We start from the raw sequence: 26,665 nt of genomic DNA on the forward strand, positions 1-26,665 counted from the left end.
TGCTTCGGCATTCGGGTCCATTTTTATCTCAACTAGCCGGAGCTTTAGTGAGTCCAGGTTGAGGAGAGGAAGCCTGTGGAAGCTGAACTTCATCCAGCTGCTCATTTTGTTCTGACAAGTCAGAAACACGCAAAAACTAACCGTAGCATTAGCGGTAGCAAGTTAGTAGGTCAACCTACCGACCCCGGATGTTGATAACAGCTAACCCCGGACTCAGAGGGGAATAGCACTAGCCTATCAGAACTAAATATTGGTGAAATGAAGGAGTTTCTCTGCAGATAATGTGTTATTTAGAGGCTGCATTCTGCTGCCCTGTAGACTCCATTATACGGATATACGCGCCTCTCGGCTGGAGCTAATTTCATCACAACCACTTGTAATGACACCAAAGTTATCTGGGTGAGTAAATGATCGTATTTTATGCTAGAAATAAGGTCCAGATTGTAAAAAAACGGCAATGCCCCTTTAAAAAACGACTTAAACCGATTATTCAATTATCAAAATAGTTGACCATTAATTTAATAATCGATTAATTGTTCGATAAATCGATTCATTGTTGCAGCTCTAGTGGGAACTGAATATTTCTATGGAAATACACGAGGGACAAAAGTGTGTGCGTAGGAGGAGGTGTGGATGTTTTCATGTGCATCGTTGTGTTGTCTCGTCGGTGTTTTCGTCGCCGTCGCGCTTCAGTGACGTGAAACTTTCTGCTCGGTGTCGTGAAGCAGCAGCTGTGAATGTTTTTCTGAGCCTGAACTCAGCTCTTCTGCATTTTGCACATAAATTATTTGACATTGGAAAAAAAATATAAAAAAAATAAACGGATATGAAGATGTGAAAATATTTTCTGTGCAATACTGAGACACAAACATTGGTACATGTGGAAATAAACAGTTTGGATGTTTGACTGTGGAACATTGTGATTATTTTAATATATTTTATATATCGACCAATCAGATTTAAACCAGGTCCGAAAAAAAAAACCCAACACATTTCATTCTATTTTGTCAACATATAACACTGCTTTTATTCTATTTTTTTTCTGTTTTATTTATTTTATTTAATTTAATTGAATTATTTTATTGAATTTCATTGAATTATTTTTTATTTATTTTAGTTATTTTATTTTATTACATTTTATGATTTTATTTCCTTTTATTTTATTTTATTATTTCATTTTTATTTTATCATATTTTATTGTTTTATTTCATTATTTTATTTTATTACATTTTATGATTTTATTTTATTTGATTTCATTATTTCATTTTTATTTTATTATATTTTATGATTTTATTCTAATGCTTTATATGATTTGATTTCATTTTATTATTATACTTTATTTTATTTTATTACGTTTTATTATTTTATTTTATTTATATGTTGGGATCAGAGCAGTTTAAGACAGTTTAAAAACACAGCAGCGACTCTCAGTTCTGCAGCTTTGATTATTATTTATCGTGAGGCTCATTCCAGTTGATGGTTGATGATTAATAATATAAACCAGTTATTACAGGACACTGAGGTTTAGTGTGCAGCACTGAGCCTCGGTGTCAACGACAGCATCTGAGCTCCATGTGCAGCTCAGAGCAGCAGCAGCAGAGGTCTCTGTTGTTCAGCTCTGAAACGACCCAGAAAGACGGAGATGGAGCTGATGAACTAGAGGCTTATTTATTTAACGTGTCCATCTCTGCTGCTGCTGCTGCTGCTGCTGCTGCTGTGAAAGGACTGAACTGTGATATTCTCTCTTCTTGTCTTCTCACGGTTGAGTCTATTCAGGTGCATCGGGAGGCAGCAGCCTAGTTCCAGAGATTTACATTTCAAAGGCAAAAACAAGGTCTCGACAATCAAAGAGCAACTTGACAAAGGAGGACGTCGAGGATCTTACGTATGGTGCCGTATTATATATTATATATTATATTATATATGTCACCACTTCAATCAGGCCACAGTCCAGAGAGTTACACCACAGTTTGCTGGTTGTTGCAGTTGTAGGAAGGTAAAACTGAGATCATATACATTATTATAATTTATTTATAGGCTATATATTTACATCAGAGGGGAGGGGAACATCTCAGTGTGTGTTTAGTATCAGTGTTGTGAGTTTTTGGGTCAGTTTTCTCAGAGGAAATCAGAAGCTGCTAATTGTGAGTTTTGTCCTTGAGAAGTTCTTTTTTTTTCTTTCTTTCTCAGCATCGTCTCTAATGATGAGAACCAGATTCTCTCACCTCTGACGGTGACTCATCCTCGTTAGGATCCAATTAAACGAAGGACACGATGCTCAGATATCTGTTTTTTTTTTATATATATATATTTTATTATTATTATAGGAGGATTATTGTCTGAGGGGGACGATGATTGGTCTCTAGAGGATGTTTGATGTTCAGTTATGGAGCGTGGGTTGAGTTTGGTCGAGAACATGAGGATGTTCACAGGGTCAAACTTCAAGACTTAAAGGGATAGGTCAACATTTTGGCAAATTGGCCCATTGCCATAATCCCTATAGTCATAGCAGTAGGTTCGTTACCTTTAATTGTAGGTGCAAGCTGTTTTTAGAACGGCGGAGCAGAGCCGTGAGCTGCTCAGAGCTACGCTACGGAGGCTCATTATGGGATTTCTTGGTTTCCACTCATCAAACTCATCAAATACACAATCCAACAACTCCACAACGCTCTGGTGGACAAGTTGTGACCTGCACATTCACCACGCTATGAAATAATAACACAACGTTACCAGACAGAGTTGTTTTAGAGGGAAATACAGAGACTGCTTGATGAAAAACTGTCCCTGAAGGCAACGTGCATCAGCGGTTTTGCATGAATTTCCCTCTAAAACAACTCTGTCTGGTAACGTTGTGTTATTATCTCATAGCGTGGTGAATGTGCAGCATAATGTAAAAGAGAAACAGGACATTATGAACAATAAATAAATATATATATTATGAACTATAATAAATATACAAAATTATAGAACACATAATACTTTTTTTTTTTACTTATTCAGATTATTTATTATTTCATCATTATTCCAACCAGTTTTTCATTTATTAATTTGTGTTTTTTTTTTATGTTAAAGTATATTTTGTTGTTTTTAACAGGTTTTCATGTTCATTTTATATCTTTTCATCATATTTTTTCTCTCTAATTAACTCATTGAGTGCCAGACCTTTTATAAAATGGTCAGTGCCATGTGCCAGCGTTTTGGGGCATTTTGAGTAATATGTCAAGACCCAGAGAATATTTTGTACTATGACTCTGAAAACACCAAACAGCTCAAAGGAAAAAGGAGACTCTCTATTTAACTAGGGAAAAAAACATTTGTTTGTACCTTGTTCCATTCTTGATATATCTTAAGTTGAATAGAGCCTGGTTGCACCAAAAAGACCACTTTTTTTCTAGAAAGCTGAGAAAAATACATTTTTGTGAAAGAGAGTCTCTCAAGAAAAATTGTGATTCATCCGTTTTAATTTTGGCTTCAAAAACATGTAAGACGTCTGAAAATTTCATTTCACATGTTTTTTCACCCCCCCCCCCCCCCCCCCCACACACACACACACACACACAAAAAAGACAAAACAACAACAACTAAAATACAACACTCGTGTGGCAGTTGCTGCCCCCTCAGCCTCTCCTACGCCCCCCTCCCCTCCCTCCACCCCCTCTCCTCTCCTCCTTCTCCTCCTGCTGCATCGTCTCTGAAGTAGGGAGTGAGACGTCATGGCGTCTTCAGCCTCTCTGCTGGACGCGGCCGCGGTAGCGACGCACCGCGCTGATCTCTCGGTTCGTCGTCACGTCGGTTTACAGCAACTGGTGAAACTCCGCGATCCGCTTTCGCTTCGGCATTTTGGTGCTGATCATCTAGATCAGTTTACCTTTCCTGCCTCCTCCGATCACTTCATGCTGGAGCTATGCTAATAGCATCCGTAGCTAAGCTTTCCTCCAGCTCCACGTTACACTTGTTCCAGGCTCTGCCCGTCGTTTTCCTCTAGAAATAGAAACTTTTTCCGACTTTGTTATCTCTGTACCGATCGCGCTCGTCTTCTCCTCCTTCTTCACTTCTTGCTCTGATCTACAGTCTTCTTCGTTCTACACATCCCAGAAGCCCCAAAATTACTCACAGTGTGCGCAACAGCGTCCCCATTTACCAGCCGCAGAAAAGTGCATTTGACGTCTATGGACGTCAATGGCACTCAAGCGTTGGATTTTGATTGACGTCCATAGACGTCAATGGCACTCAATGAGTTAAGATAAGATAATCCTTTATTCGTCCCACAGTGGGGAGGTTGCAGCAGCAGTGGCAATAGCAGTAAAAACAAAGCAGCATTTGTAATAAGAGTATGATTAATGAATGATAAGAATAAGAAAATATATATTTATTCCAATCCAATCGTGTTAATTAGGGCAGAGTTAGCTTTTAACCCTCTAGTTCAATAACCCCTTAGGAAATAGATATAATGAGTTACTGAATAACCCTTTTGTTTTTTGTTTTTTTTTACCTTTAGAGCCAAGCTAGCTGTGTTATATTTACTTTATATAGTATATGTGAAAATGATGGAAAGCGAATGAGTCTGATTTGATGAAAATTGACATTTTTGTGGTAGAAATATAAAAAAAAAAGCAGTAAAGACAAGAGGTTTTTCAGATTTTAAAACATTTAATGAGTCTTAACTAAGAGACGACAGAAGTATATATTTTTTTATTTCAGTTAGACCGAACATTCAGGTTTACATGAAGAGGAAACACGACACTCCACCTCCACCTCCACCTGCAACAGTTAAAGCTCACAAACTTACAAACTTACAAACATCACGTACAAACGAGAGCGGCCATGTTGTTCTTTTATTACACAGCAACACATTTAAAAAATAATGAACAAACACTCAACTTCGTGTCCTTCGGTACTGAGACTCCTCCGGCCTTCGACCCCTGAACCACTGAACCACTGAACCACTTCCCCTCTGACCACCAGTTCACGACTAAACAAACCTCTGTGTGTCGCCTTTTAAATTAAATTAAATTAAATAAAACACTCAACAACATTAAAAAAAAAAAACTTCAAAATTTAATTTATCATGCAAACATAGAAACAAAGAAACAATAAAATGAGATGGAGAGGTGCAGGAAAAAGACAGCGGACAGTGCATTTATAAAGGGCATCGACAGCATCGTGTACTGTAGGCTACATGTTCATTAATAATGAAACGAGTTAAAACGGGGTTAGAGACTCGTGCTACTCTCACATGCAGGTTCAAACTCAAGCACAAACAGAAGAAGAACCACTCTCCATCCGGGCTTTTCTTTTTTTTTTTTTTCAGGTGAGTCGAGCTTCTAGAAAAAGCAGCGGCGAGAAGGCGTGAAGACGAAAACCAAAAAAACATCTGCCACAAACGAACAAAAACAGACCTCAAGATGGACGACAGACGACGACAGATGACAACGACGACGGGGACAGTAGCACCATCGGACCGAGAGACAGATGGAGGTTTCGTTTGTAGAACCTCGAACCTCCAACAACAACGACTGCGACGAGATGACGTACAGTAGGATTAAGAAGAAGACGTGGACGACCTACATCCCCCCGGAGAGTGGCTTCTACACTGTGTCAATGTTGTGTCGCTTGTGTTAGTGAGTTAACATCTTCTTGAGGTTGCGAGTCCGCCGAGTCCATCCGATCTGCTTGACCTTCGTCTCGTCCCGTCGGCAGCGGCGTCGGCATCGGATCTGTGGCCTGGTCCTCGGCGGAGGAGAGCTTAGAAGATGGTGCTCCAGCGTTTGGGGGGTGGACGGGACTTATCTCCCTGCAGAGGAGGAGGAAAAAGAAGATGAAGGAAGAGGAAGAGGAGGATGAATATCTAACTCACTGCTCCACAGATTTGGCAGCAGAGATGTTTCAACACTGATTGTCAGAAGCTTCTCCACACTGCTGGAATGGAAAAATAAAGCGTGACAGGAGCCGAGGTAGACGAGACCGACGACAGAGTCTCCGTTAATTAATAACATCATCATATGTGGATGAGATGAGATTTTAATATTTGGTGAATCACTGTGAAAAATGAAAAAAAGAAAGAAAGAACAATGTTGCACTTCAGCTCGTTAGTTCATTAAGATGACCGGTCGCTGTGAAAGCGTCGATGGATGGAAATGAATGAATAAAAACTGAAATGATAAAACTACGGTGGCCCTGAAGGATCAACACACTGCAGATTAAGAAAAATCTGTAACTTTTTAACTTAGAGGACGCTAATTATGTCATAATGGCAAGAAATAACAAGTAATTATGTCATAATGTCTAGAAATAGCCTTGAAATAACGGTCAATTTCATAGTAATGTCTTGTTTTTCATAAAGGTAAAAGATTACACATGCTTTTCATGTTTTGAATTTTTCTCCATCAAGTCCTTGGCTTTTACAATCAATTATTTCTGACCTATTTCTACACAATCCTTATTTCTTGGCTATATTTCTCGACGTTACTATGAAATTGACCGTTATTTCTAGGCTGTTTCTAGACATTTTGACGCAATTAATTGTTATTTCTTGACTATTTCTCGACATCATCAACGTAATTAGCGGCCTGTAAATTAAAGAGTTACCAAAAACACAAACACAAACACAACAGACGTGTTTCCAGGGGACGCAAAAAAAGTGGCGGACCTGACGACGGCTAAACTTAACAGCTAACAGCTAAGTTTGTGCAGAAACACATAAATCACAACATCATCTTCATAACTTCAAATGTCCGGTTCGTCACTTTCTAGTGTCCCCTGGAAACGGCTCTGTTGTGTTGTGAGTTTTTTCCGTCTGCAGGGACGAGGGCGGAGCCACAGGTCCAACAGTTACAACCGGACGTTGGTCTTCTTCATTCAAACGGTCGATCATAAGGACGACAGAGACGATACGAGGATACGATAGATACAAAGAGATGGAACGGTAGGAGAAAGAGTGTTTTGATTATCATCTTGTCTAAAAAGTGTGACGTGTTTTCTACGATACAATATTTACAATTAATATTTATTGTAAATCGATGAAACATTAACTTAATCGCTTGAGCACATGATTATTTTAGGCTTCTAAATTGCAAACATCTCAGTTTTTCATACTGTATAAAATCGTGAAAAGACTTAGAGTCAGTTAACTAGTCAATTATGCAGTTACGGTAAATATATAACTGCAAATAGATAAATATAGTCCAGTATGGAGCAGCGAATGGCAAATAATATATACAAAAGAAGACCAACTTCCTGTATGGACCTATGGTGCCGCCATCTTCCCTGCAGACAAGTAGCTACTCTTTATATTTTCAGCTCCTGTGTTGTTTTCCCTCCGGGCCACCGTACAAATCATGACTATGTTGATTCATATGTTTCTTTACTCACTGATCTGTGGTCAGAGCGTCACTGTTTCCATCGGATAAACACAGACGGGAGAAAGAAAAAGTGAGGTGAGCTGCAGTTTTTTGTGGTTTTTTTGTTGGTTTGTGTGTGTGTGTGTTGTCCAGGTGAGGGGTAGTGTGTGTGTGTGTGTGTGTGTGTGTGTGGCTGCAGGCGTGTGCGGTGCTGAGCTCACCAGGTTGAAGAGTCTGGACAGCGTGCTCTGGTCTCTGCGTCTCCTGACCGGCGACTTTGTGCTCTCGGCACGCGGCGACGAGGCCTAGAAGAAGTAGACGTAGACCCTGAAAAAGCTGCTGCGTCGTCACTGACCTTCCACCTTCATGGAGACGGTTTTTTTTATTGTTTTTTTTACACCGATGGAGGAAAAACACGTCTCGGGACGGGTCAAAACTGTGTCGTCACAAAGCTGCTTTGCAAAGCTGCTGCTGCTGCTGGACAAGAGAAACTACAAACCTCTGCACAGACTCAACGTCTCTTTGTTTAGTGTCTGAATGTTCACAGTTTACATGTGTTTGCTTCAAGACAGATTTCTCTTGTAAATTATAAGATTTAAACCTGAACTCTCCTCCTCTGTGTCTCTAACCCTCCTCTCCTCCATGTGCGTTTGTTTCCAACGAAGCCGAGAAATTGAGAAATCAATCCACAGAGCGGTGGATAACGTTATTAATCATCTACGACACTGTGGTTCTCAAACTTTTTTTTTTACATCAAGGACGCTAAATTGACACAAATTAGGCCGTAGACTCCCATTGGACAAAGTTTTGAAGAAAACATCAGAAATACACAAACATATTTGTTCTGAGACTGATGAATCAAATTAGGGCCAATGGCATGCATTTTTGGAAATATTGTAGAGAAATTTCTGGAGAAAAAGTGGTGCAATTTCTCCCAAAACGTATAAACATTTCTAGAAAAAAGTGGTAAAGAATTCTCCAAAAAAGAAAAAAAAAAGGAAACATTTCTCAAAAAAAAGGTTGGGGGGGTTAAAATTCTAGGAAAAAAGTGGTAAAAATCATTTTTAAAAAAAGTTTTTTAAAAATCTAGAAAAAAGTGGTAAAAATTCTCAAAAATAAATAAATAATAATAATCTAGAAAAAAGTGGTAGAATTTTTTTTTTAAAAAAAGAAAAAAGGGGTAAAATTAAGAAAAAGTAAAAAAAAAAAAAAGAAGTAAACATTTCCCAAAAAAAGGTTGGGGGGGGGTTAAAATTCTAGGAAAAAAGTGGTAAAAATCATTTAAAAAAAAAGTTTTTTAAAAATCTAGAAAAAAGTGGTAAAAATTTCTAAAATTAGGAAAACATTTTTTTAAAATAAAAAAAAAGTGTGGGGGGGGGGGGAGAATCTCAAAAAAAGAAAAGAAAAGGGGGTTAAAAATTCTAGAAAAGAGTGGTAAAGTTTCAAGAAAAAGTTGGGGACCCCCATGAACTCTCTCAAGGACCCCTGTGGGTCCCCGGACCACACTTTGAGAACCGTTGATATACCATGTTACCATGTGTATATCTGTGTAGTCTTATCTGTCATCAACAAGAGATTACGGGTTACGGGTAAGCGCGTTACGTTTGTGTGGCGGTGTCGCCATGGAGACGAGAGCTGGGAAACCGGGTCGGAGGCTCTGATCTTACAAGGTTGGTTTTCAGCCAAGAGACGCTCCATTCTCCCTGGAACTAGTTACAAGTCAGTGATTTAACCAGAACTAGGACTCTGGAGCTGGAGACAAGGGACACATGGAGCTGAGTTAAGGTGGAAATCCTACAGAGTTAAGGTGGAAATCTTAAAGAGTTCCTCCTGATGTGACTCTGTGGTCTGTGGTTTCTCTGCAGCAGCAGCAGCTCAACGTGACGACTGTGATCTGTTATTGTGAGAGAATCAAACAACAACAACAGAGACGACGTGAACATGAACATGAACATGAACGTGTGACAGGAGCAGGTTCACATGACGACGACCTTTAGGGGGAAAGAAAGTGAACGATGAGGAGAAAAGGTCTTGAGGAGGACGATGTCCAGAGGAGGAGACAGAGAGGAGGAGGAGGAGGACGAGGAGGGAGAGAGGTCTCTGGCACATGAGGGATGGAGGTGTTACAGAGAGGAAGAGGAGGTGAATTAGGCCAAAATGTTTTTACCGGTTGTGGTTCATAAAAAGTTGAGCAGTTTCAAAGTCATCGAGGAGCAGAGAGCCGCTCTGGGTCGGAGCAGAGAGGAGGAGGAGGAGGAGGAGGAGGAGGAGGAGGAGGAGACTGAGATGTATTAACTTCATCACTACATGTTTTCTCTGCTCTGAGCTGAATGTAAAAACGCTTGTGATGAATGAATGAGACTCAGGTGGAAACATAAAGACAGAGAGGACGAGAGAGGAGGTTAGGTAACAGGTGCACTGCAGACAGACACACACTGCAGGTTTCAACACACACACACACACACACACACTTAAGTGTTGGAGCTTTTGTTCTGTTTGAGGGGGAAAGACTGAGTGACGTACCAAACCCAGGACGTCTCTCCACTGGACATGAAAAAAAAAAGAAACAAACAGTGACAGGATGAGAGCAGGTGAGGACACCTTCATCATCTTCATCACCACCACCATCTTCCTCCTCTTCTTCCTCCTCCTCTTCCTCCCCCATTTCAATAAAACCCATTATCTCAATGTGCTGCTGATTAAACCCGACCCTCCCACCATTCACTTCTGTGTGGCTACGGGTTCTCAACATTAATAAACCAAATAAATATAAATATAAATAGACCAAATAAAAAAATAATAAAACAATTTAATCATTTTGTGGCTGGAAAACTTAAAAAACAAACCAAACGCCTGGATTGGGTTGTATAGTCACAATAAAATGAAGCCTAACTTTAGTTTTAATAAGCTGCAGCAGAGTCAACCTGTAGCTTTGCTAAATTATTAAAATCAGCCTGCATTTACTAATTTATTACATAAATAATATGTATATAGGCTATATCAAATTTAAAATGTCATAATTATTACAATCACTACCACTAGAGGGCGCCCAATACGATATAACTTTAGTTTAATACGGATAAACTGCAGCACAGTCGACCTGTAGTTTTGTTAAATGACTCAAATCACGCTGCGTTTACTAATTTATTACATGAATGATAATATGTGTATATATGTGGACTATATCAAATAAAAATGTCATGGTAACCTCCTTTGCACCGGTCATAACTATTACGACCACTAGAGGGCGCCCAATACGATATAACTATGGTTAATACCGATAAACTGCAGCACAGTCGACCTGTAGTTTTGTTAAATGACTCAAAACAGACTGTATTTACTAATTTAGCACTAATGCTAACAAAGTTTAACTAAAATATGTTAATAAATAGTTAAAATTGACCCGAAATGCCTTTGATTTTTGTGCGAATGTTAGCATGCTAACTACGATAATGAACGTGCATTATATCTGGGGTGGGGCAGGAAGTTGACATGAGTTCCTGAGTGTGTTTTATCAAATAAAAAATGTCATGGTAACCTTCTTTGCACCGGTCATAACTATTACAACCACTAGAGGGCACCCAATACGATATAATGTTGGTTTTAATACCGATAAACTGCAGCACAATCGACCTGTAGTTTTGATAAATGACTCAAATCAAGCATTTAGCACTAATGCTAACAAAGTTTAACTAAAACATGTTGTTAAATAGTTGAAATTGGCTGAAATGCCTTTGTTCTTTGTGCGAATGTTAGCATGCTAACTACGATAAGGAACGTGCATTATATCTGGGGTGGGGCAGGAAGTTGACATGAGTTCCTGAGTGTGTTTTCTGATGCCAACACTGGATGGCAGCAAAATCCTTAAAATGTAAAATCCCAACACACGAAAACTTTAGTATCGAGAGCCTGGAAACCTTAAAAAAAAAAAAAAAAACAGCCCCAAAAAAAGTAAGTAGGAGTGAATTTTCATCTGAGCAGCTGCGTCGCATCTGAAAAGGATCAACCACACAGAGAATGTGGAAAAAGGAGACTCACCCTGGATTTAGGTTGAGGTTGAGAGGAAACCTGAGGAACAACAGTGACAGTGTGAAACAGGAAGCAACAAACAAGCAAATAAAGAAAAGGCTGAGCTGCTGAATGAAACTCAACGAAGGAATCAGAGGAAACGAGACGCTGCTGCAGGAATTAGACGGGTGTCAATGCAGTGAATCAGAAAAAAAACAACAACTCTGCAACACTCCTTTAAAATAAATGCGAGGAACCTGGTTTGTTCTGTTTCTTATGTAACTTGTGATGTTTTCAGAGTAAGACACAAAAATGTGAATAAACCCACCTGTAAACTTCCACACATGCAGCAGACATAAAGGCATATTTATATGAATAAAATGTAAATATGGAACAGTTTCATATATTGACAGTGTCTAAATCACACTGCAAAATATCACATAATACGACGGAGTATTAGGGCCACATTGACAAATAAAAAAATCACAAACTTCGAGAATTTCTCGTATGAAATGTACAACATTATTCTCATACATTTACGACTTTATTCTCGTAAATTTACGACTTTATTCTCGTAAATGTACGACTTTTTTTCTCGTATGAAATGTACAACTTTATTCTCGTACATTTACGACTTTATTCTCGTAAATTTACGACTTTATTCTCGTAATTTACCAATTTATTCTCGTAAATTTACGACTTTATTCTCGAAGTCAGTGTATTTTTTTTTCTCAATTCGGCCCTAATACTCCGTTGTAATATGAATATTTTACAAATACAAAGTTGAATTTCAGAATTTGATATATGTCTTTAACTTATATCCATAAAGGATGTACATATATACGTTATAGTAATATATCCTCCTGTAGGTGATGTGATGACATCACAGTTTGTCATAAATGATCGTTTCTGTGTGATTCGATTTGTGACACGATGATGTAAAAACAACACGTATGATGAGACTCACAATGCTCCTGAAGAAATGCACCACAGCGTTCTCATTGGTCCGGCGGCGGGAGGAGGACTGCTGGGGAGAGGAGGCCAGGTGACCCCGGAACGACCCCTGTGTGGGAATCGAACACACACACGTCATGTGTCACTAATTAAAATACAGTGTGAAAGAAAACCACTGAGAAATAAACTTATAACCGAATGAAAATATATTTATATTTGATGAAAAAACTGAGTGACATGTGACCAGTTACATTCATGACTAAACGTGTGGAAGGTGTGAATCCACCAGGTAAAACAACTGACTCAGTGTGAACACGACTCGTCTCCATGGAGATGATGAGACAGTAGCAGCCTCACACAGCTGTTCTTCCAGATGTTCACACAGCTGTTTGAACCACTGCTCTGTTCAGCCTCATTAAAACTGGATTCATTTCCATTTCTCTTCAGATCTTTTGCTGTTTTATTCTTTCAATCTGAGTTTATTATGATTAAGATCAGCCTAGTTTTGTTCAAAATGCCAAAAACATAATGTTGCACTGTTGTTTATGACTACTGTAGCCGTAAACGTATGTGTATGTATGCATGTATGTTCATATATGTGCATGTGCTACATGCATTTGTGTGAGTATGTGCGATAAATGCATGTTTTCTTGTTTCTTGTACATGCATTGTTTTTGTTTTTGTCTCTGCTCTGTGAAGCACTTTGGATGACTGTTACAGGTCTTTTTAATTGTGCTATATAAATAAATTTGAACTTGAACTTGATTTTTCTTATATTAGCTTTTGTTATTTTAGCTTTTAAAATCTACTTTATTATATTTCATTCTCAATTTTCACACTTGGTCATACAACTCATGAGTCAAATATAAGCCAAATTAACTTTTTAAAAAGATGTATAAAATAAAATCAGACATTTTTAAACTGTTGCTGAGACAACGTCACATGTTAACTAATGCAGCAGCAACAAAACAGATGTTAACAAAAAATGTCTATAAACTTACTAAACCTAAAGTTATAATAAGTCCATCTATAAAAGGATGTTATATTATGATGAAATAAACTAGCCAAGTCAAATACAGAGCACTTTTTTCATATTTATATTCAGATGCAGCATCTAAACTCTGTTTGTCAAACAGCAGCAGCTCTGCAGACTCCAGACTGAGAAACATCTAAATCTTTACATTTGAAAAAATGTTATAATGTAGCCTAATTCCTCATTTATTTCCTCAAAAAACATTAAAGAGAGTGATTTTAAAACAGTTTTAAACAGTCAAAAATTAAACAATCCCCAGTGAAATCAATAGCTATTAAAGCCTCAGATGATTGTTTGTGGAGGATCTGAAATATTAATCTGGACAAAATTATATTTGCAATAAACTTTTGGTTTTATCTTTCCTTTAAAATTAGAATTTAAAGGGATGCTGTGATATTAAAAGTTCTCACCTTGCTCCTTTTCTTTTTGTCTCCTCCAAAGAATTTGCTAATCTGATCCATGAGTCCTGGGTTCTTCTTTTTCCTGCCGAGCCCAAAGGTGCTCTGTCCCGATCCGCTTGCCGTGGCCATGCTTTCAGCTGCTGCGTCTGGGTGGGGTTGACCTCTGTCCTTCAGGCTTCAGTACAGTCCTCTACAGCCCACGGTGCCAACTCAGCTCGGTATGCAGTCCCTCTGACGCTCGGGGGCCTGTCTTTGAAGGTGTCGTCCCCTCGATCGGGCCCCGATGCACCATGGGACATTGGATGGGATGGGGTGGGGTGGGGTTGGGGGGTCGGGGTGATCCATGGCTCTGGCTTGACACCAGGCATTCTTCGGAGCTTCAGTGGCTGTGTCAGTCACTGCCGCCCTCGGCATGGGCCGGGGCCATTGTTCCTCTCCCCGTACGCCTCACCCCGGGCCGAGGGGGGGGTAACAAGGGGGGGGGGTAACAACAAGGGTTATCTCTGAGCGTGAACTCACAGCCTGATGCAAAGCAGCCGCCGCACTGTGGAGGCCTTTGTTGGGCGCGCCTCATATGTCTTCTTAATGGATGGTGTTTAAATTGGACGTACGTATGGTGGCTGAGATGAACACACACACGCTGACTCAGACACTGACTGAGGCCGTTTGACTGCGTGAAACATGCCAACACGAGCCGAGCGTCGATCTCCGTCTGCACAGACATGAGATCAAACCTCTGGTTCACACTATAGATAGACGACATGTTTGTTCTCGTGTTGAAACTGATTCAAACAGCTTCAACTTTTGCTCAACTTTCTATTTAGCTTAAAATGTTGTGATTGAACAAGTTAGTATTAAATGTTATTATTTAACATGTAAGTTATCTTTAATTTGTGTTATTTAATATGTAAGTTAGCTTAAAATGTTGTTATTCAGTATTTTAATTAGCTGTAAATGTTGTTGCATTTCAGTTAGCTTAATATGTTGTTAGGCTATTTAACATGTAGTTAGCTTGAAATCACGTTATTTAGCAAGTGAGTTAGCTTTAAATTATGTTTTTTAACATGTAAGTTAGGTTTAGACGTTATTTAGCATGTTAGTTAGCTTTGCATGTTGTTATTTAGCATGTAAGTTAGCTTTATGTTGTTATTTATCATGTTAGCTTTAAATGTTGTTATTTAGCATGTAAGTTAGCTTTATGTTGTTATTTAGCATGTAAGTTAGCTTTAAATGTCGTTATTTAACATGTAAGTTAGCTTTATGTTGTTAGCATTTTAGTTAGCTTTTGTTATCCTGCGTGTTTTTTCTTCTTTTTTTTCTTCCTCTTTCATACCATTTTGATTCGGAACAGATCAACACGTGTGGTTCGGTTGGATCGGTGTGCTATTAATTTTCTCTACAGAATACGAAACAGAAAACTGTGAACTCACAGCCTGATGCAAAGCAGCCGCCGCACTGTGGAGGCCTTTGTTGGGCGCGCCTCATATGTCTTCTTATGGATGGTGTTTAAATTGGACGTACGTACGGTGGCTGAGATGAACACACACACGCTGACTCAGACACTGACTGAGGCCGTTTGACTGCGTGAAACATGCCAACACGAGCCGAGCGTCGATCTCCGTCTGCACAGACATGAGATCAAACCTCGGGTTCACACTACAGTAGGGGGAGAGTGGGGTAAAGTGAGACACTTTTTACATTTGCTCCCCTCTAAGCGAGCTAAAATGATTTATCAGTAAAATTTACACATTTCCCATTAATTCAGGATGTTGCCTAGCAATGGAAATTGTCAGAATGTATTTAGGACGAAGGACAGTGAAAATATGATTGTTTTAAAAAAAGTGGTCTCGTGTCTCACTTTACCCCAGGTCAGGGGTAAACTGAGACAAACTAGAAAAATCAATGGGGTAAACTGATCCACTTACCTTTTCCACTCTGAAACTACCATAACAACACATGTTGGAACAGCTAGAGTCCTGACAGCTAGCTTGACAACCACACTCCCCAAAACTAATGTCGGACTAGTAGCAGAATCATGGGGATTGGTCAATTAAGCACTTTTGTTTTCTCAACGCAAAGTGACTCGAGAACAAAATCAAATACAACACAAAATGTTTTAATTAACATTCAAATGACAGATAGAACCAGTTAGATAGTCTGGAGGTCAGATTGTAGGCCCCGACAATGGTGACCATTTTGATCAAAAGTCCTCTTGTGTGTGTGGGGAGCCGACAAAGTGGAATATGACTAAAATTGAGTTAATTAACCAATAAAAAAGTGAGCTGACTGAGAGCACACAGCATAACAAAGCAGTGTGGCTACTGATCATTGATCACGCAAGATTTCTGGCTTGGGGGACGAGATTCTAGTGTAAATCTTTGTGTGTGTTGTGCTCACAGTGTCTCACTCTTGGATTTATTATAATACATCCATGGTCTCACTTTACCCCGCAGCATTTGTCTCACTTTACCCCAACACCCCCATTTTAGAAAAAATGACCTCTCTTAGAAATTCAGGCTAATTTTCAGCCAGCATCATCACATGGTTTTATGTGTTGGTAGTTCATCATCATGTATCATAGAAGTTTTTCTACCTGAATCAATTTGCTTTGGCGCAACAGGTGATTAAGTTGACAGCAAGAAAATTTACTTTTACATGCAAAAATCATATTTTTGTGAAAAAAACATGCTTTCCACAGCATCATGATGTCCTCTCCTTCATAGGCATGGGGAAATGGAAGGGGCTTGAAAACATAATGGTCAGATGACCATAAATGTGTTCCGTTTTCTAGATATAGGGGGTGTCTCACATTACCCGGTGTCTCACATTGCCCCACTCTCCCCTATTAGTCCAGGCAATTTAGCTCATTTTGGACCCCAAAATAGAACTTATTGTCACAGAAGGTTTTTCACCATACATAATTTCTATGAGGTGTCTAGAACAACATACTAAAAGTCCTAAGAAATCCTAGTTGGGGAAATATGTTTAATTTGCATCATTACTTACTGTATAAAGTCTATGGTGCCGACAACAATACACCCCAATGAGGCTATTTTTTTCCTTTACTTCTATCACAATGAAACTTTACATGATGAAAGTATCCATGAAATGTAACATTGTTTGTATTACAAGTTTCTTTGAAAATTAATTTGAATATGCAAATGAGCCTTACACTAATCAAATATGCCCAAAATACACCCGAATAGGCTTCTTTTTTTCCTTTACTCCTACCACAATGAAACTTTACACAATGAAAGTAGACATTAAAAGTAACATTTTTTGTATTACAAGTTTCTTTGAAAATGAATTTGAATATGCAAATGAGCAATGCACTAATGGAATATGCCCAAAATACACCCGAATAGGCTCATTTTCTTCCTTTACTCCTACCACAATCACACTTATAAAACTTACTCACACAATAAAAGTATACATGAAAAGTAACATTTCTGTACATCCATTATTATTTTTTAAATATGTAAATGAGCTCAACACTAATTGACTTATGGTCAAGAAGCCATAAAGCCGCAAGCAGCAGGGGCCAAATAACTTAGTTCTTAGTCCCGCTCATATGTTGTTGAACATAACAGCATATTTAATATAACATCACACACAGTCGTTGAAACGACTTTGATGAATTCTGACTTTCTTCTGATGTTCTCTGCAAACTGGGAGGAAAGTCGTTAGGTAAGGCTTGTTCGCTAATTAAAAAAAAGAATTTAGAAAGCAACTGGAGACAAGACTGTGCAATTAATTCTTAAGGTCAATATACAGTAGGTCTTTTAAGTGTGGCAAGTGACATGTGTGTATGCATAAGTCAAGTGTGGCAAGTGACAGCACTCAGTGCATAGGTTAACTTATTGAATGGACATGAATGTGTTAGTTATTTGGCCCCTGTTGCTGCTTGTGGCTTTATGGCTTCTTGACCATAAGTCAATTAGTGTTGAGCTCATTTACATATTTAAAATTAATTTTCCAAGAAACTTGAAATACAGAAATGTTACTTTTCATGTATACTTTTATTGTGTGAAGTGTGATTGTGGTAGGAGTAAAGGAAGAAAATGAGCCTATTCGGGTGTATTTTGGGCATATTCCATTAGTGTATTGCTCATTTGCATATTCAATTTCATTTTCCAAGAAACTTGTAATACAAAAAATGTTACTTCTAATGTCTATTTTCATTGTGTAAAGTTTCATTGTGGTAGGAGTAAAGGAAAAAAAGAAGCCTATTCAGGTGTATTTTGGGCATATTTGATTAGTGTGAGGCTCATTTGCATATTCAAATTAATTTTCAAAGAAACTTGTAATACAAAAAATGTTACATTTCATGGATACTTTCATCATGTAAAGTTTCATTGTGATAGGAGTAAAGGGAAAAAATAGCCCCATTGGGGTGTATTGTTGTCGGCACCATAGACTTTATAGAGTAAATAATGATGCGAATTAAACATATTTCCCCAACTAGGATTTCTTAGGACTTTTAGTATGTTGTTCTGGACACCTCATAGAAATGATTTATGGTGAAAAACCTTCTGTGACAATTAGTCTGTCGTAAAACGCTATTTTGCCTGGACTATATAGATGACATGTTTGTCCTCGTGATGAAACTGATTCAAACAGCTTCAACTTTTGCTCAACTTTCTATTTAGCTTAAAATGTTGTGATTTAACAAGTTAGTTTTAAATGTTGTAAGTTACCTTTAATTTGTGTTATTTAATATGTGAATTAGCTTAAAATGTTGTCATTCAGCATTTTAGTTAGCTGTAGCCTAAATGTTGTTATTCAGCATTTTAATTAGCTTTAAATGTTGTTGCATTTCAGCTTAATATGTTGTTAGGCTATTTAACATGTTAGCTTGAAATCACGTTATTTAGCAAGTAAGTTAGCTTTAAATTATGTTTTTTAACATGTAAGTTATGGTTTATGTTGTTATTTAACATGTTAGCTTTAAATGTTGTTATTTAGCATGTAAGTTAGCTTTATGTTGTTATTTAACATGTAAGTTATCTTTATGTTGTTGTTGTTTTTTTTTAGCATTTTAGGTAACTCTAGTTATCCTGCGTGTTTTTTCTTCGTACCAAATTTCGATTCGGAACAGATCAAAATGTGCAGTTCAATCGTGATCGGTGTGCTATTACTTTTCTCTACAGAATATGAAACAGAAAACTGTGAAACATTTTGCATTGAAGTGAATGAAACAAGCCAAAAAAAAAAGAGTGGTTAACTCTTTCGCGACCACACTAATTCTTCAGCACATCCGCTCAGGACCACATGTTTTTGGCTATTTGTTTACCTTTTATCTCACGTCGAACCGAACTCTGTACGTCACCTAGAAACAAACGGTCTTCACTTGGTTGAAGAGTGACTTTACAACGTGCTTCTCAAAAAAACGGCGAGTTTTTCTGCCGTTTCGTTCGTGAGGACGAAGTAGAAGAAGAGAGCTGGGTTTCTCCAAAAACGGAGCTCCCGCTCTAGTTTCAGAGAAAAACACACTTTTGTGTCAAGTGGCAATCGGCTCATTTTACCGCTACTCTGCAGTGTGGCATGTCTCCCAAATCATTTCCACGGCTAAATAAATATATTTGTAGGTAAATCTGGGGGGTGTGGCAGCGTGGAGAGCAGCGGTGCAGCGGTGCAGCGGTGTGGGTCTCTGGCCGCAGCGCAGCAGCTCCGTGACGCTGCTGTGTGACTGGCCGGCGATGAGTGCTCTGGGGCGGGGGCGGCCGGTCACAGCCCCCGCTGCTCAGCGCCGCTCCGCTGCACCGTGAAGACAGCCGTGATAACGGGCTTTCAGGTCCGAGTCTCCAAACCAGAAACGTTTGTAAACAACACCGGAAAAACTCGCCAGATTTGTCGTCGGTCGCTTTTGTCAAAAGAGGGTTTGGAAAGTCGCCAGATTCAGCGAGAAAGTGGCAACACTGTAGCCGACAGCCGCACAGCGCTGCACGCTGTCCCCACAGCAGCATTCAAGGAGAACGATTACTCAAACAAAACCAAGATCACACAGTTTATAAAAACATTATGTTTTGATTTTAGTTTAAAACAGTTTTACATATCAGAGGAACCATATTCACACACAGGGTACCTCAGAGTGTCTATTATCGTAATCTGTAAAAAAAACGGTTTTGACGAGTTTGCTCGTCAGTGGTCGTGAACGTTCGGCAGGCTGTGACGAGTTTACTCGTCAATGGTCGCGAAAGAGTTAAAAAGAGTAATTATTGGAGATTTTCAAGCCTCTAATTCTCAGGCATACTTTCACCTATAGACTCAATTTAAACTGCAAAATGTAGACACAAGTCATGTCTATTGGTGTATTAATCCACATTTTTATAGGTATTATAGTTTTTGATCAATCACTTTTCAATGACCATGATCATTTTTGAAGAAATTTTGAGATTTTAATGACTATGTATTGCATGGAGCGAACTCTGCATACGTCCACGTGGACTCAAAGACGTCCTTGCAAAGCTCAATTTTCTTTGCGTATATGCGTACCCTCGTCATCCGTGGATGACTCCATAACAGAAAGCATGCAAAGAAATATAGGAAATTGGCACATGGTGGTACGCTCGACTAGGAAATCTCAAACGACCACGGACATTGCGTGCGGGGTCCGCTTGGAGTTTGCTGCACGTATGGTCCGTTCACAGTACGCCCGACTTTGTTGGGGCCTCTAGCTTAACGGATTAGTTGCAAAGATCTTTTTTTTTTAAAGCTTCTTTGACCCATTAGCTAAAATCTGCCATTATAATTTAGTTGCCAATTTTTGAGCATTTTCCTATCTTCAACAAACTCCTAGAGATTTAACTTTTCAGACCTTTACATTGTTAAATTGAGAAGCTTTGTCACAGTTGTTAAATATTGTTTGACCAATGATTTAAATCTGAATTAGATTCACAATATAGATTTTCTTGGTCTTGTTGATGTAGCCGAGCTACAGCACAAAACCTTATCAGGCTCACGCTTTGATTTGACTTAATTTGTTTAAAACATGTAAAATCCAATCCAAATATAAGGTTTTATGGTATTATTGTTCGTGTTGTATTGTGTGAATATTTGTCTCTGTGTGTTTTTATTCCTCCACGTTACAACACAACGATGGCCCCGGTCCCGGATGTGTCGTGTTATTCGCAGCTGCACAAAGCAGCATCTGTTGCAGGAGAAGTTGTGTTAGAAAACTCCCCTGCAGCTTCAGAATATTAATATTTTGGGGACAGACGTCTTTTTGTTGTGGCTGCTTCTTGTTTCACAGGCAGAAAATAACTTTCACAGAGGAAAAGAAAAGTTGGTTGTGCGACACTCTGCTCTGTTGTGTGGTGAGTTTAAAGCAGTAGATCAAGTTTCTGAGCTGCAGAAGTTTGGACATTATTTTCAATCCCACAGATTTTATAATACAGCTCAGTGACAGATTAATAAACAGCAACTGCAGCGTTTAGTCACAGTCGTTTTTATTCATTTTTATTTATTCTTGTTTCATTTTATATTTTATGTCTTTTATTCAACAGTCAGAACAGCAGCCATGTTGTTTTCAGGTTGTTGAACAACATCTCTGTGACACCTCAACGGGTTTTAGCACAAACATTCACATGGACTCGATTACATTTTGGTGTTCAAAGGTCAAAGATTAAGATCATGGTGATTGTTCTGGCCTTTTGTACACAATAAGGTGCTTTTATTTATTCAAATGTGGCACAAAACTACACTTTGACACACTGTGGCCGAAGGTCAAAGGTCAAAACTCGAGGTCACAGTGGCCTCACACAACATGAGTTTGGTCGTGTGGATGCAGCATCTGAAGAGCTTGAAGGAACCTCTTGCACAAATGTTCACGTAGATTTATAATATAATAATAAAAAAATAATATTTCAATAATTTAATTAAATTTAATAATTTAATAATTCAAACTGTTGAATTCTCAATGTAATGATCTCGAGACCTGTACAAATATATTCCAATTCAAGAAAATGCTAAAAGAAATAATAATCAGAACTTATGACAAAAGTAATGACTCACAAACTCTTTTTATTAATGCAAAAAATGTCAGAACTTTTTTATTGTAAGACTGTGCTTTTAGAATAATGATGTATTAAGTGAGGGATAGGCAATATAAGATGTACCTGTATCTGCTTCCTGCTCCTTTTCAACCCAGAGAATAATAGGTAGTGTGTTTTGGTTTGTTTATTGGGAAAAGTCGTGAAATTACCTTGGCTGGGAACAAAAAGAAGAAAAAGAAAATAAAGAAATGAGATTTAACAACTGATTAGCTTTTTTTGGTCAAGATCTCACAGTTTATTATAAGAGTTTATTATAACAAAAATGTCGTCTTTTCAATGACTGTGGATAAAGATGGAGATGGAGATGGTTTTATTTGAACTGATCCACTGAGGAATCTTGAACATGTGGTTTAGTAACACACAGTGGAGCCAACATGGCCGCCCAGCTTCCTGTATAAGCAGAGTTAAACTCAGAGTGGAGACGTGTTTGTCCACTGTGGACGGCGGTCTAACAGAGCGGCGTCTGTTCTGTTCGTCCTGCCGGGCCGGGCCTCGGCCTCAGCGCTGCTCCCACGGCCTCTCAGAGGTAGGGAGCAGGGAGCAGGAATGCAGCGAGTGGGACGACCACACTGCTCGTGCCCTCGTGGCCAGAAGAGTCTTGGATTTGTTCCTGAGGAGGGAAGGTCGAGGACGAGCGCAGGGGAAACAATAGCGGCCATGGACGAGAGCTGTGGGACACAAACACGGGAGATATCCTGAACCCCCGGCAGGAATGTCCATCTAGACCAAGACGCCCACTCAGAGAGGCAGCTGAAAGAAAGAAAGAGAGAGAGTGAAAGAAAGAAAGATAGATAGAAAGAAAGAAGTCACATGTTAAATTGTTTTTATGACTCGATTCAGTTTATTTCATACTGTCACAGCAACCACAACCACTTAGCAGCTGTGGCTCAGGAGGGAGCTACGGTGGCCCTGAGGGCTCAACTCACTGCAACCTAAGAAAACACATGCAAAGTGACAAACACTGCCACTTCATTGTGTCCTCAGATACACTGAGTTTTTCCAGCTCTTGTGTTTGTCAAACTGAGGAAGTTGTTTTCTGAATTAGGCCTCTGGGCCACCGTAGTCAACATTTGAAGCAACATTTGTATTTTTTATTAAGGAAATCTGTGGTAGCCTAACGTTAATGTACTATATTCTGTACAAATTCACTATAAATGATGTGTAAATGAATGATATTTTCTTGACATGGTATATATATATACCTGGGAGGGGTCATCACAATGTATACGGTAGGTTAGGAATTGTGTAGCTACAGTATGTAGGCTCTTTTATATACAGTCTATGGTGTGGACCTATTGTCTGGTCAACACTCCAGAACAGTAGGGGGCGGTAATGCACCGTTTGCTGGATGCCAATGGCTGAAAAACAAAAAGAAGGAGATGGAGGTGAAGAAGAGGAAGTTTGCAGATTGTTTGTGAAGGATTTCAGTCACAATATTTGAAAAAACCAGTTTGAAGCCGATGATCTGTGGACTCAAGGATTGAAAGAATATAAACCATCGACTTTAACAAAACATGATTGGACTTCACTGGTAGGAAGTCAACAGGTGTTACTGTCTAGCTGGTTTATGATGCTGATTGAATGAACTGATTAGCCTATACTTTTGTTTTGGCGATGGTTGAATTGTGCAGATTTATTTATGTCTTTGTGCTTGTTGCTGTTTAGTGTATGTCGCTATCATTTCTATGATCTTTCTATTTCTATCATTGCCTGCTGTTTCCTGTTGTGGCCTGAGGGCTAGCTAGTTAGCTTAAAGTGCTTGTTAGCAGAATATTTTGTTTGTTATTTGGCCTATTATTATTATTAACATGCTAGCTAGCATTACTTATTTATTTTATATAAAGTGCAGGATCTAATTACCTGTTGTTTACCAAGTTTGGCCTATTTGATGAAGACCATGCCAGCTAGCTGTTAGCAAACATGTTTGTCTTTTGTCTTATTCAAATGCTCAAGTATAGGCGATGTTGAATTCAAAGGTTGAAATTAGCATTAAAGTGCTGTTTATGGTGATGTATGGACGATGATTGTATGGTCGGCTCAGCGGCTCAAGAGCCACTTAGAATTAAGATTTTAAAAGCATGCTAATTATCTTAAAGCCTAACTATCTATAGGCTATATGAAACTGGGTCAGTTTGTTTGTATCGACAGTTTACATTGTGTGTTTCAGTTGCTTCAATGATAACACAAGACTTTTTTTTTATTATTTTATTATCTGTATAGCCTATTTTGCCCCACTTTCATTGGATTAGCAGAGTCTTGTTGGCAGAACAGAGGCAAACAGACACAGAGATTATATAAAGAGAGAGAGCTGAGTCAGAATCAGTCAAACTGACCCTGGGAGTTTTTATTTTTATTTCTTTACTTACACAAAACTGCTTTTCTTTTCTCTGGCACATTTTCTGTCACTGAAGAAGCACTTAGCCTTCGTCTGAAGGAAAGTCTGAAGCCTCGAACTGTGCAGACGACATGAGACGGCGTTACATAAACTCACTTTATCAGAAACACCTGCAGGTGCAACGATAAAGAAACATCAGGGGTAGGTGCAGCTTCGTGTCGTGATGATGGTGTTAAACTGACAGATGTGCTGGTGTGAGTGTGTTTGTGAAACAACACAACTGTCTCTGTCTGTGTGAAAGACAAAAAAACAAAACAAAACATGCAGCGAGCAGCAGTTTCTCTCTGTGGAGGGAGGAGAGGTCGGTTGGATCGGTTTTCCAGGTTGGAGCTGATGAATCTGTAGAAAACGATGTGATACAAACTCAAAGGAAAGTTTACACATCAAGTGTTTCCTCCTTAAAGGGATAGTTCAGGGAAATACAGAGACTGCTTGATGAAAAACTGTCCCTGAAGGCAACGTGCATCAGTGGTTTTGCATGAATTTACCTCTAAAACAACTCCGTCTCGTAACGTTGTGTTATTATCTCATAGCGTGGTGAATGTGCAGCTCACAACTTGTCCATGACAGCCTTTTGGAGTTGTTGGGTTGTGTATTTGATGAGTTTGATGAGAGAAACCAAGAAATCCCATGAGCCTCTCTGAGCAGCCTGCCGCTCCGCTCCTCCGTTCTAAAAATAGCTTGCACCGACAATTTAAGGTAACGAACCTACTGCTATGACTATAGGGATTATGGCAATGGGCCAATTTGCCAAAATGTTGAACTATCCCTTTACGGTTAAAATTCTGCATAGTTCCTCTTTAAAACAGAAGATAACTGACGTTGCACTAATTGGCAGTCAAAACTCTTTTTCTTCTTGTCGTTGTTGGTTTGTTGTTGTCGTGTCTCCGTCACCCTGGATGACCTCTTGGCGTGGCGGTCGTCCGGCCTCTGTGACCTACGGATGACAACATAACTATGATGCTCAGCGGCTGATGTCACCGCCCAGTGGGCTCCTCACTTCCTCCTCCTCCTCCTCTCCATGATCTAATTGTGTCGCTTCTTCTTTTTTTTCTTTTCTCTTTTTTTTCTTTTAACACTTTAGCTCCGATCAGCCACGACACAGAGCGAAGACGTTGTTCACAAACTTGATGCACTGCTGATTTCCTGATGCATTGTGGGTCTTTTGTTGCCTTTTTAAATTCCCATTGTTTGAAGTAATAGGATCAGCTGTGAGATGTGAATGGTTGCCCCCCCCCCCCCCTCCACCACTGTGTGTCCTCACACTGATCCTTTTGGCTGGTAAACAACTCGATGCAAATGTCTTGCTGGGCCGGGGCCAGCGATTCCATCAACGTTTGGCAGAAGCTGTCGCACAGCGCCGGAGCATAATGCTGTCGCTTGTTTAGCATCGCAACAATATCATGCTCTCTTGTTTCAAACCGCAGATATTTCTAAAGCCGATGGAGGATTACTGCTGCAGAGGCCAGGAGAGTTAAAGTTAAAACACTGTTTTTACTGGTTTATTATTATTTCACTTTTTGCAGTTCCCAAGTCTTTTCAGGTTGAAACATGACAGGTTTGCCTGTCCACCTGATGGCTTATACCAACATCCCTTGCTCTTTCTTTTAGTTTTTTTAGTATGTTTTTATTTGAACTTGTATTTTACTCCATTTATTGCACCCTGCACTTTCTTTCTTTCTTTCTCTTCTCTTGGATTTGTTTGCCTTTGTTACTGTTTTATTGTATATTATGTACTGTGTATGGATGTTGGCAGCTGTCATAACTCCCTTGCCCAAGACAAATTTCCCCTTGTGGGACAAATAAAGTTTATTTGATTTGATTTAGTTTCACTGTGGGAATCACAGCTGTCGTCACCTGCAGCGGAAAAGTCAAAATCTTTCTCCAGAATATGTCGTGCTGATCTTTTAATGTCTTTTTTTTCAATTCTCTTTTTTATTATAATTGTTCATGGTTCACATGTTCATTAATATAACAATTCACCACATTCATCTGTAAATTACCACTTAATCACACAGCAGTACTGTATGTTTGTGATTCCATAAATAAGACAGATATGAATGATTGGTTCTCCCACAATAATGTGATCTATTCATGTCTTAAATGTAAAAACACATTGGATAAATATCAAATATTTTATTTCTTGCTACAGAAATCTGTCTTTTCATTCCCACAGCTGTGAAACATTATGCAAATTCCCACATCCCATCATCAACATGTGGCACCTGCTGCAGCAGATGAAGTTCCTGATGTTTCCTAGATTCACTGGTTTGTTTTTGTGTTTTAAACTCTGCTGTCGAACCTGGAGCCTGTTGGTCTGAAACATGTAGGTACGGTGGCCCTGAGGGCTCAACCGGAGTGACTGAAGGAGCAGAATAAACGCTTAACTGTCGCACCCTTTTTGCACTGCTCTTCTTAAAGGACCAGTCTGTAAAATGTGGGGTAAAACCGTGACATCCAGCGTTCTGATTCCAGTTTGC

The 26,665-nt window shown here is 39.0% G+C and overlaps 1 protein-coding gene across 1 annotated transcript; it reads right to left on the reverse strand.

The window, feature by feature from the left end:
- Positions 1–5,544: 5,544 nt before the first annotated feature.
- On the reverse strand, positions 5,545–13,953 carry mbpa (myelin basic protein a). The gene is made up of 6 exons (XM_083982181.1): positions 13,746–13,953; positions 12,316–12,411; positions 11,379–11,408; positions 9,864–9,884; positions 7,562–7,645; positions 5,545–5,794 (listed from the first exon to the last, which is right to left on the reverse strand). The coding sequence occupies exons 1-6, from the start codon at positions 13,863–13,865 to the stop codon at positions 5,747–5,749; spliced, it is 399 nt and encodes a 132-aa protein (XP_083838307.1). The 5' UTR covers positions 13,866–13,953; the 3' UTR covers positions 5,545–5,746.
- Between the last annotated feature and the right edge of the window lie 12,712 nt (positions 13,954–26,665).

The sequence above is a fragment of the Trachurus trachurus genome (assembly GCF_905171665.1).
Source record: "Trachurus trachurus genome assembly, chromosome: 11".
Lineage (NCBI taxonomy): Eukaryota > Metazoa > Chordata > Actinopteri > Carangiformes > Carangidae > Trachurus > Trachurus trachurus.